This window comes from Macrotis lagotis, chromosome 2 (genome assembly GCF_037893015.1).
Source record: "Macrotis lagotis isolate mMagLag1 chromosome 2, bilby.v1.9.chrom.fasta, whole genome shotgun sequence".
In the NCBI taxonomy this organism is placed as follows: domain Eukaryota; kingdom Metazoa; phylum Chordata; class Mammalia; order Peramelemorphia; family Peramelidae; genus Macrotis; species Macrotis lagotis.
In genome coordinates, this window is record NC_133659.1 from 295,698,369 (window position 1) to 295,711,514 (window position 13,146).

The following is a 13,146-nucleotide window of genomic DNA, read 5'->3' on the forward strand; positions in this document are numbered from 1 at the left end:
CCTTTGTCCTGGCATCTTTCTTCAGATCTTCCCTAGCCATTCCAGAAGGACCATTGTTCTGCTGCAACATATTTTTTTGCTTCTCTTTTTTCATCCTGAGATATTTTTGGACGTGGTATAGGAAAGTTTGGAATTTTCTGACCAACTCTACTATTTTTCCAGAATTTCCTCTCCCTCCTTTCTTTTAAAAGGTTGGGAACTATTTGTAAAATTATTGTTTATGTTGAAATATATTATCTGGATTTAAGTGAGGGCTCTTCCCCCTTCTCCTGCTTTCTTATTTTGGCTTGGGAGAGTGAGGAGAGTGAGGAGGGAGGGAGGGAGGGAGGGAGGGAGAGAGAGAGAGAGAGAGAGAGAGAGAGAGAGAGAGAGAGAGAGAGAGAGAGAGAGAGAGAGAGAGAGAGACTGGGAATTAAAGATAATATAAAATCAAAAGATTAGAGTAAAATTCTTTTTAGAGACATAGGGAATCTAACTGACCAACTCCAAAAAGCTGTATAGGGTCAGTTCCTGGTTTTGTAAGAAAATATTTGATAAAAGACAAAATCACATGTTTAAAGGATTAGATGAGATATAAAATTTCCATATATTTCTAGTAATAATGATTTACTTTCACATCTACAGGAGCCTAGCTATAAAAATTTATCTTAGATTCTCTTAGTAATCATCCTCTTGTAACTTTTTCTTATTTTAAATTACATTCACTACTTAAAGCAGGAATATATTTCCTACAAATATTTGATGAAATGTGTTTATATCTTTCATTGCATTGAAATATAAGAATCAATAAGGTCATATTCAGAAAATGAAAATTTTGTGTCTTCATAAGGTTGCTTGGTGAGATATATTTGATTATGAGATTTTTGCCGCTTTTGCCAGAAAACAGATCATTTCCAAATGTTTAAAAAGATAATTCAATTCACAGCATCTTAATTTTCTACTCTTTTTCCTGATAAAACCCTGAAGAATCTCCTTAAAACCCTGATTTTAAACTTGGGTCTATTAATAATTTGGCACAATGATAACATTTAATAATACTGTAAGTTGATATGATGAATTCTCTCATTTCAATGTTGTCATCCCTGTTTCAATATAAATGAAGAATTCATTTTAGCCTCAGTAGCTGCTCTTTCTTTGGATCTTGTTTCTTCTTCATTTGTTTTTACTATCTAAAAAACTTTTCATCTTATGAGAAATGATAAATAAGGAGGACTAAGTTCATTTTAAGTCAGATATAATGAATTATCTCTCAAAGGGGAAGATGTGAATGAATTTGATCTGCTCTACTGAGATGAATAGACACATTGACACCATCATGGAACCACTAAAATACCAAATGACAAACTTAGGAAAATCTCTGAATCTCAACCTCCTGAACATGTCCCTTCATTTTAATTTATAACCATTTGATTTTTTAAATTAATTTGATTTTGTCATATTAAAAAATGTTTCATGATTCAAATGACTTAGTAATTTTTTCCCTCTTTAATTCTTAGTTCCCAGTGCTCCCAGAAATGTTACTTTATCTGATGTCCAATCAACTAGTGTGACTTTGACATGGGTAACCCCGGATGCTATCCTTGGCTACTTTCGAAACTATAAGATAACTATCCAACTAAGATCGCCACAATGCCAAGACTGGGATCCTGAGGACTGCATTGAACAAAACCAAAACCACTACCTGTATGAATCTGACCTTCTTGAGGAGACCATACATGGATTGAAGAAATTCCGATGGTACCGATTCCAGGTAGCTGCTAGTACCAATGCCGGCTATGGCAATACTTCAAATTGGATTTCCACAAAAACTCTCTCTGGTCGTAAGTAAAGGTTTGGGTAATGCTATAATATTTTCATGTTAGCATCTATTTTAGGCAGCTTTTCAAAAATGTTGGGTATATCCTCTGTTTAAAATATAAGCATTTCACCCATATTTTTGTATATTTTTACAATTCTTTCTCAGCAGCACAAGTCAGGAGTAATTCCGACTCTACAGCCTAATAGAAGACTTTTGATCTTAACCTATCAAGAAAGTCATTCTTATTCTTTCTTGAATTAAAATTGTACAGGAAATATCTGTGCATGCTTAAAGAAGAAGTCATTATAGTTCAATCCATATAAACTACTCTTATTTTTTAAGAAGTTTTGCTATCTCGATCACCAACCCTCATTCATCAAAATTCATACTGCATATATGCTTATACATAGTATGAATTGGGAGAGGAAGCATGATGATTGTGCTAAAAATGTTGTCAAACTCCTGACTTGGAAAAAACTCCCAGATGCAATCAAAACTAGATTAAAATGGAATTGAGAAATATAAATAAAAAGTACAATACAACAAAGACACTGTTATTTTGGGGCATTCCAAGTCAATGTGCAGCAGCAGGGATCTGTTTCTATTTGAGTCTGACCAAACTTGTGTTGTGGTTAGTGGGCTGGAGAGGAAGTCAGAAAGACCTAAATTCAAATTATACTTCAGACATGTATGTTTACTTATGACCTTTTGCAAATCACAACCTTTTTATTAAAGGAAAGTTCTTGGGGGTGGGTTGGGTTAGGGAAGAAACCAGGAAAATGTTGTTGGAGAAAATGATATTTGGTTATCTTGAAGTAAGGTAGGAATTCTCATGGGGGGAACTGAGTAGGGATTGCATGTCAGACATGGAAGAAGGCTAGCACAAAGGCATGGTGATGGGACATGGAGTTTCATGTCAGGAATAATAAAGGAGGATGGATCATATAATGTATTGAGGAGAGTGACTTTTATACATGTCTATACACATATGTATATATGTATATAAGATATATATATGTATATACACACAGATAAGCAATGGGAAGAAGTGAGTTTTTTAAGAACTCTAAATAATGAAGAATAATTTATATTGGGTTTTTAAAATAATAGGGCACCACTGGTTTATTGAGTAGGGAGATGATGCAGTCAGACTTGTGTTTAGGAAAACTTTGGTGGTCATATGGAATAGAGAAATAGAGAAGAGAAAGAGTGGAGACAGGGAGACCAATTCAAAGGCTATTACAGCAATAGAGATAAGAGGTGATGAGAGCCTTCAAAAGGATTGTGGATGTTTTATTGAAAAGACAGATTATACCAGAAGTTCAGCAACTAAGGGAAGGGAAGAAAAGAGCAAAGAAAGTGAATAATTGTGATTGGAACAAAGCTTGGAAAAAGACATACTATGTCCTTGAAAATATCGGGAAGTTTGGAAAAGATATGCTTTTTAGGGGAAAAATATATGCCCTATTTTGGAAATATCAGGTTTGAGATGTCTACAAAGAATTCAATTCATAATATATGGGCAGTTGTTGAAAGTGGAACCTGGAATCCAGGAGTGAGATTAGGACTGGAAAAAGTAGATCTGGGAGTCATTGTCATAGGCAATATAATTAATTCTTTAAGAGCAGAGGCAGAACAAAGGGATAAGGAATTTCAGAGTTGAAGATAGTTTAAAGTTGTGCTAATTCACCAAATGGTCAAGATTGAGAAGCAAGGGAAAGTATAGTGAGCGAAGGGACAGTGGGAAAGCCCTGAAGAGGAGAGGAATTGGAGGTCATGTGAAGGATGAAATTAAGTTTTGAGAGAAGAAATAGGTAGAAATGTAATGATAAAAGTGATGATTGGAGGGTCAGCTAGGTGTTGCAGTGAATAGAGCACTGACCCTGGAGTTCAAATCCAGAATCAGACACTTAATAATTAATTATCTAGCTGTGTGATCTTGTGCAAATCAATTAACCCCATTACCTTGCCAAAAAAAAAAAAGATTATTGGATTCAGGAATCTTGTAGTTTTTGAAACAGAAGACTGAATACTTTTAGGTGATAACAAAGTCAAGGGTATGATCAGTCCCTTGGATAGCATGCAGACAACACATAAACTTTCTGATAACAGCAGAGATATGGAATTCGAAATGATCTCTATTTGTATAGCCCAGAAATTAGCATGATTTTGGAAAACTGTATAGACTGCTGACTAGATAAGACTAATTTTTACATAAATAAACTACATGGCCCTTCAATTTCAATGGTAAAGTCATCATAGGACAAAAATCTGAAATAATAGAAATACTTTTGAAACACATTTTCCGTATTTAAATCAGTATATTCAGGAAGAAAAGACTATAAATCTATTGTACAGATACTTAATTTCAATGAAAATAAAAATAACAGATTATGAACTGCATTTCTGATAACTATATTTTTGACCTTCACAACACTACTGTGAGGTAGTCAATATTATTGCTATTAGACACATTTTAGAGATGAGAAAACTGAGACTTGGAGATATTAAGTGAACCATATGGTCAATTGTGGAAAACATCATCTGACTCACTGTCCAGAGCACAGGTCCCCATACCTTCCCCATCCAATCTGCTTCTACTGTTTCAAAATGGAATAGAAAATGGAAGTATCATTTAGTTGAGGTAAAACCTATTTCCTCCATTCCACAATGCAGATAAATGAGATAAAGTTGAAATTTTTTCCTGTTGGTTAGATTATTATCTTTTTCATTTTTTCATAGATAGTATTTATGCTCCCCATGCCATAACCTCCCCACCTCCCTAAGAACAACATGGTAAGAATTCCCTGTCACAAATAACAAAGGGTAGCAGATTTTTATGCAATCTGAATTTTAGGTCTATTTTAATGACTTGCCATCCTTTATAAAAGCAATTTCTTATAGTGGATGATGTAACAAAATAGCATTTGAGCAATCTATCTAGAACATGAAATCGTTATTTGTAATGCCTAGGAACTGCACAGATCCCTAAAGAGCTTGGGTTTAAAAATGAGTACAGAAAGAAAGGACAAATCTAATACATGTCTCCTATGGACCACCAGGACTGGGAGACAGCAAGCAACGAAACTCCTGGGGCAGCACTTAGGTTGTGAAAGCCACAGGATACCATACTCATGAGGAATTTTAACTACCCAAACATCTGTTGGGTAAAAAAAATTCAACAAAACATTCCTCATCAAAGAAGTTTCTAAGGAATGTGGCTTTATGATCTAAAAATGGAGACAATATCAAAAGAGTTCTAGGAAATTATTTTATTCAGAGGAAAGAAACATGAAATTCTTGATGAATTTATGATTCTTATTAGTCAGTTATTTTGTATGAGAAACTTGCTTTAAGTAGGATGAGATCTGGAAGTGATGCTGGTGAAAATTGCTAATTTTTGAAGATAAATTACAATGAAAGGACTAAACCAACAAGTGCATAATAAAAGATGAGGAAAGAGAATCTCAGAATCAGAGAAATCGATTATGTGATGCCAAATCTCCCAAAGTCTCTACTTACTCCCCTCTGGACATGGAAATAGTTTACTCTGGGAACCCTGCTGTACCATGATTAACTTAGTTGAAAACTGTTAAATGACTTCCACATTGGCAGAGCTGGGAGGTCTCATAACTAGGTTCCCATACATACCCTTCATTTCTACTATAGCTCACAACCCTTATGAAGGGAAAGAGTTAACAAAAATGCTCCTTATCTTTACCCACTGTCATGTTTTTCCTTTGTCATTTAATATTTGTTATGGAAAAATTCCTATTTTAATTTTTTTTCCTAATTCTGGTGCCATCCAAATAATTGAATGGTGAGTGCCACAGTAAGACTTCTGAATCCTTTCTTATTCAAAGGCTACATTTCTAGCTCTTAAAATTTTCCATAAGGCTCTCTATTTTGCTAATTATGCTATCATTTTTTAAGTTAATGATCTGAAAAATCTGGGATGAAGTGTATAATAATGTAATTTGTGCATAATAACTCAAGAATTATTGAGAATACTGGAAGAATAAATAATAAACATTTCTCAATTTTGTCTTAGTAATCTGACAAAAATTGACACGAACAAATAAAGTAAAATATGTTGGATATTAATTTGCATGATCATGTAGCATCAAAATTCCCAGATGATCTGGGAACTGAGAATAAAGAAAGAATAATTTCTAAATCTAGGCCACTATTCAATTATAATCATGTTATAGGGAGAGAAGAAAACTACAGCACAAACCAATTCTCATTTTGAAAGTCTGGCCAAAAGAGGCAATATAGGACTGTATTGGGACAGGGTGGCTTGAGCTCAATTCTCCCTTGGATACTTTCTAGCAATGTGGATCTGGAGCCTCACTTTCCTCAGCTATAAAAGAATGATGGTGATGATACTGATGGTGATGCTGCTGCTGCTGCTGCTGCTAATAATAATAATAATAATAATAATAATAATAATAATAATAATAATAATAATAAAGTAGTAGTAGTAGTAGTAGTAGTAGTAGTAGTACTTATTTTACTTAGGTATAGATGAGGTATAGAATGGTAAGTCCTTTGCTAACCTTGAAGAGCTCCATAAATAAGAGCGATAAGTATTAATTTGTAGAGGAGCTTAATTGTGTCATTTTGGGAAACCACTCAGCTATTCATTCAATGGCAGTTCATCAATCACATTTTTAAAGATATGGGTAAAATCAGATCCTGAATACCATTGTGTCTACCCATGATGATCAAAAATCCTTTCTCTATGAAGGAAGAAAAGGCATACACTAGAATGTCCTTTAGTTCAAAGCATTCTGAGGTTGGTCACTAGGTCAGAACAAGGTGTTAACTAACATGCTTTCAGTTTGGGGAAAGAACACCAGCAAATTGTAACTCAGTTGCATTACATTTCCTTAGGGTCAGGTGGAACCTCTAACCTTCCAGTCTCATATTTCATCTCTCATGCTTCATTCAAGTTTCCTTTGATTCCTCTGGGAAGGTTCTTGCCTTTGACTCTGACCATAGGATGATAGATTTGTAGATTGAGAACTGGAAGGGACCTTGAAGACTATCATGTCTAACTGCCATGTTTTACAAATGAAGAAACTGAGACAGTGTAAGGTTAAGTGACTTGTATGGTAAAGCATATATAACTAAAGCATTTTGGATTCTAGATTTGAACTCAGGTCCTCTACCAAGAAACAATATGAAGTTTTTATAATCACCCAATAATTCCTTTCTACCACTGTCTCAACCTCAATAAAACAAAACCATTCCATTCATAAATTTCTTCCTTTTATTTATTTTCTTCTTTGCAGCTACCGGTGATACCTTTTCAATTGTGGAAAAAATATTAAGATTACGAAATGTACAAAACAATTTTTGTTCCTTCCTTCTACTTTAAGACTGATAACCAGTTCATATCCCAAAAGACTATCCAGGCTCCTTTCTTTGCTCAAGATTCTTTTACAGAGTCCAGACCAAGTTCAGTTCACCTTAGGGGTTGGGTGAGGAGCTTGGCCACCTAGAAGGAGACTCAGATTCTGTAAACCTATCTGAGTATCTCTGGGAAAGATTTTCTTAATAGCTTTTGGTTTGGACCATGTTTAAGTCTTACTAAAAGAGGGTAGGAATACTTTTGTACAATACAAATAAAAACAGCAATACAAATAAGGTATTAGACAGGAATTTTTAACATAAAAGAAATATTAAAAATATAAAAGACAATGCATTGATGAGACAGTGATATTTCCTACAATTTCATTAATAAGACTTAAGCAGATAGTCACATTTCTTATAACTACTGTGCACATATAATCTTATAACTCTTACTATAATCTACAGGGAATATTGGAACATGAACCAGATTGCAGAACAATGTAGTCAATTGTCAATCAGTCAACATTTTTTACATTTCTACATAGTATTATTTATTTAACCTAGACTTTGCATTTTCTGAACTCTTGATTTGTGTCTTCTGACGATCTAGCCAAGGGCTCAGGCTCTTTATCCTTTATGGGCCCATTTGCTCTGCTGGATAATCTCCCTTTTTTGATAGCTAAATCCTGAGAAAGAATTTGGCATTGCCAAACATTTCATCTCACAAGGTAGCCTACCAATCTGTACACATCAGAACTGATAATTACTTTGCTAATATCAGAAAGAAGGACTATAGAAGAGATATTACTAAATGTAATATCAGATTAACCTAGGACTCTAGCCACTATGTACTCATAACCAACTAGTGAGGAAGGAGGACTGCCATTGCCTTATGCCATGAAAGAAGGACTATAATTACATGATGCCACCTGGATGATTGAAAGAAAAGAAACAATGACAGAATCATTTTTCAAAAGATCTACTAAACCTTAACTCCTTTTGCTCAGTGATTAATAAGATTTATTGTGTATAAATGGTCACTGAGGAATAAAGAGGGAAACTGAATATACTTTGGTCACAGTTATACTATCTACAATTGGTCACAAGCTCCCAATTTCCCTAGAACAGTTACTTTTTATGACTATTAGATTTATTCAGGATTTTTTCATATCTACTAAACAACCAACCCTTAAAGGTAATATTGAATTAACTTATTTTGGCACAACTGCAATTAGGTGGGGGTGGGTTAACATTATTCTAGAAGATTTGGCTTTACTTCTCTTAAGAGAACTATTCTGAGAGGATGTCTTCCCAATCCAATGGTGGAATGAAGGGAGAAATGGAACCATCCTATAGGAATTCACTGTTAATTCTAAAATTTCTACCTTTGCTAAAATGTTCCTTCCCAGAAGCACCTATATTATAGCTTATATATTGTGGTTTCTTTTCTAGCTAGTTTTAATGCCTTCAGTAATTTATCTGAAGAGTAACATCCATTTTGGGGGGAGGGTATAACAGCAAGAATGATGTCCCAAGTAGGAAAATGTGGGTTCCTATCCTACCTTTAATATCTATTGACCATATGACCTTGAATGAATCTCTTAACCACCAAATGATCTCAGACAACTCTCTAAGACTATAAGTTGCAGGAGAGATGTTGCACTACATTGCTAGAGGGAGGTTTCCTTACCGAGAATTTACATCATCAATTGAATTTCTAGGAGGAGGGAGAAGAGAGAAGCCAGGGGAGGAAAAAAGAATAGAGTGAAGAAGGGAGAGAAGAATGGAAGAAAAGAAGAGAGTTGGGAGGAGGAAGAAGGCAAAGAGAGATTGAGGGGGGGAAGGAGGAAAAGAAGGAAGAAAAAAAAGGAAAGAAAAAGAAAGAGAGAGAGAAAGAAAGAAAGAAAGAAAGAAAGAAAGAAAGAAAGAAAGAAAGAAAGAAAGAAAGAAAGAAAGAAAGAAAGGAGGGAGGGAGGAATGAGGGAAGGAAGGGGGAGCAAGGGAAAGAAAAAAAAAAGAATTCCACTTGTCAGGGACTTTAGAGATCTTTTTTAGCTCCTTCCTGGAGCATGAATCTTGTCTTTAGTATCCATCACAAACCTTCACTTGAAAAACCCCATTGGCAAAGGACCTTACTACCTACAGAAATTTCCTGATTTATTTTGGGACAGTTAAAAATTATTGAGCCCAAAGTTGCCTCACTGTAAATTTTCACCCATTGGTCTTAATTCCCTGAGTCTAAGCAGAATAAGGTCCCTTAAATCCCCTGAGTCTAAGCAGAACGAAGTCATTCTTCTTTCAAACTCTGGTCCTGAAATATTAGAAGCTTGGAGTCATGGTACTATTCTATGCTATCCATCATCAACCATTCTTCTTATGAAACAGTTTTGTGTTATCTAGCCTATCTCATTTTAATGGTTATCTTCCTCTGGGAATGGTCCAGTATGCACATGTACATCCTGAAATGTCATAGTTGCACTTCATATAGTATTCCAACTATAGATTGGAGTGCAGTACATGGGTACCATCAACTCTTACTTTCTGGTTATGAAACATAATTGCCATAGCTTTTTAAAAATTTTTTTCAATGCACCAAACCACTGATTTTTGAACTTTCAGATTATCAGAAACCCCAAGCCTTTTTTCATTTCTTTTTGTTTGTTTGTTTTTACAAGGCAAAGGGGTTTAGTGACTTGCCTAAAGTTACACAGCATTAAGTATCTGAGGCCAGACATGAACTCAGGTCCTCCTGACTCCAGGGCCGGTGCTCTATCTACTACTGCACCACCTAGCTGCCCCCCCCCCCCCAAGTCCTTTTCAAATAAATTACTATCTACCTGAACTTGCCTTGTCTTATATTTGTGTAGTGGTTATTGCTGTTTGGATCTAAATGCAGGATTTTCCATTAATCCTTTATTCCTTCTTGTTGGATTCAGTCCATCAATCTAGAATGCGGAGATTTTTATCTTAATTCTTTTATCCAGGATATTAGCTTTCTCTTCCAGCTTTGGGTTATATGTAGATTTGATGTTCATGCCATTTTTGACTTTTATTTGAGAATTGAAGTCTGAAGTTTTACATCTATTTGTGCTGATACTGTGCTAGCAACAAAATATGATTTGTAATTTGTAATCCAATTTAGTAATTGGATATTCATTTTATATGATTCAGAAAAGTGCTCATTTTACACCATACAGGATTAAATAGGCTTATTTCATTTCCATTCTTTAGTAATGCTGCTGAGAAATCTGCCATTAGCACATTTAATTATAATTTTAACAATGATAGGAAAGGTGAAGTCATTGTATAACAAAAATGTAACCCTTATATTAGCTTTGGAGTCAATGTACAAAGGGAAGGGACACCTGATCACCATGGTTTTCACAGGTTCCTAGATTTAGAGTTTAATGGGACCTTAGAGGTCATGAGAGCATAGGATCATAGATTTAATGCTAAAAGGGACCTTAGAGGTCATCTAGTCCAATTCCTTCATTTTACAGATGAGAAAACTGAGGCGGGGAGGGGGGTCTTGCAGGCATCAAGTGACAGACCCAGGATTTGAATGCTGGTCTTCTTAAGTCAGCTAATTTTCTACCATACCAAATCAAACCTGTTGAGAATGATACCATTAGCAAATATATTTGGAAATTATGACATTCTCAAGGGCATCAGAACTTCCAGGAACAATTTGAGACATTTTATTCTCCTGAATCATTCTGCCCTTTTATCCTAAGGAATCATCCAAGTTCAAAAATAACTCTCATTAGGGAAACTTTATAAAAATGAACCAGAATCACCTAAGATTGTAAAATTGTGGAGAAGAAGGATAGTGGGATCCTGTATTTCAGTGGATTCTACAATCTATAATCCAAGAGTGGTCCTTGCATTTAATTTTAATGAATCAAAAAATAAACAAAAAGTAAGCTACTTATGAGATCATCTTTGTGAGAAGCACTCATAAGTGAACTTTTATTATAGAGCTATATAAAGTTCAAATCCTTCTATAAATCAATGCAACAAGCATTTAATTAAGTGATTTTGTTATTTTTGTAGGGATATTTTTTTCAGGTTTCCAAAGTTTAGCAAAATGCTTCTTATATACTTAAGAGTTTAATAAATGTTGTTGACTATCAAACATGAATATTAGATGTGTAGATACAAAAAAAAACCCAACACAGCAGTCACTGCCTTCGAAGCATCTTAGATTCAATTAAAGGGTAGTCACATATAAACAGACAAATAACTGCAAATTATATAGCAAATAAACATAAAAGAATTTCAAAGGAGGGATCCCTAACAATTGGAAGGATCAAAAACAAACTTATTGTAAGAGGTGACAACTGAGCTGGGTCTTGAATAAATATAAGTATTCTTTATGGTGAGTTGCTTCGAATCATTTATTTTTAATATTTACATTGTCTTTAAAAAAGGCAAGATTCTGACCTCCCAACCCTCTGTGTCAAAGATATCATGATCCAAAAATACTGGATTCAAATCCTGTGTCCTGGGTCCTCCACTTACTGGCTCGATATAGGAAGCATAATGGATAGAATATTGGTAACAGGAAGGTTGATCTTCCTCAGTTTAAATCTGTGTGACCCTTCACCCTGCTTGCCTCAATTTCAACTGTAAAATGAGTTGGAGAAAGAAATGGAAAACCAGTCCAGTAACTCTGCCAAGAAAAGCCCAAATGAGGGCACAAAGAGTCAGACATGACTTAAATAACTGAATAGCAATAACCTTAAATAAGTCAATTTGCCACTCCAAAACTTGAGTGTTTCTTCTATTAAGGAGGTAGAATGATGATGCTATAATTGCCCTGAATCTAGAATATACTGGAACCAGCATGAGTTGACATTGGAGTCAATTATTAAATTTTCATCATTGTGAGCATTTATACCTCAGAATCCTAACTCCAAATAAAGACTTGATTTATTATTTTATTGATTTCTAGACTTAAAAATGTTGTGGAGAAAATGTTAATAATGTATATTTAAGTTATGTGCCATGCAAATAAATATCCACTCCTCCTTCTACCTAGAACTGGTTGTTAAATGTTTACTAGCACACCACTGCCTATTTACTTCTTTGGATTAACTGAGATGATGTTGATTAAAGTATTTTGAAAATTGCAAAGCACCATGAGCATGTGAATTAATTTCATTATCATTTTCTCTTCTCCTCTTTTTTCATGGAGTTCATATAGAAATAGCTCCAGGACAAGTCTCTACACTGTTCTTATTTTTCTTATTCTTACTAGAACTATTCTCTTTACTACTATTGCTACTACTGTTGTGTTTCCACATTCTCCTCTTTTACTAGTACTATAGGTACAATGATGTCTTATTTTTCCAACATCAAATTAGATTCTAGTAATTCACAGAAGTAAAAGTGACCATTAGACTTGGAATCTACTGAATGCCAAAGTGCCATCATTCTGGAGTCTTCACAATTGGGCAATTCTCAGTCAAAGTGATATAGATTTGGGGTATTTGAACTTTGTGTAGGAGCTATGTTAAATGATGGGCAATCCAGACTCACCTTTCAGCTGACACACTTAACTGCTGTCTTAGCATCAGGACACAGATGGATGGGAAAGCTGACCCTGACCCACATAAGATCCACATTCCTGTGCAAGGATAGAAGCATGATAATCAGGAAATGATGGTTATTAGTTACAGAAAATGCATTATTGTGAAAACCAGGAGAAAAGTGCTTATGAGAGGAAGTGATTGGATTATAGGGGAATGAGAGAATAAGGATAGGTCATTCCTACTGAGTAAATTGCTGTGATTTATAAGAGAAAGGGTATAGTGATATCTTGGCCCATTACTGACTAGACTCATTTCACAAACAATGTTAAATCAATATGTGACAGTTTCTAGCCAGGCAAACAAAGTCTTTCAAAGATGTTTATTAGTTCCAAAGCAACTAAATTGGCATATTTTCATTTTCCCATCATCTTAGCACAATTCAACTTTCTTTTTTGG

General features: G+C 34.7%; 1 protein-coding gene across 1 annotated transcript in view; it reads left to right on the forward strand.

Annotated features, from left to right (window-relative positions):
• The window catches only part of PTPRQ (protein tyrosine phosphatase receptor type Q), a 316,015-nt gene that overhangs the window by 188,703 nt on the left and 114,166 nt on the right, over positions 1-13,146 (forward strand). Inside the window, exon 25 of the mRNA XM_074221062.1 lies at positions 1,497-1,820. Coding sequence (XP_074077163.1) covers positions 1,497-1,820 — 324 coding nt within the window. The remainder of the gene's footprint in view (positions 1-1,496; positions 1,821-13,146) is intronic.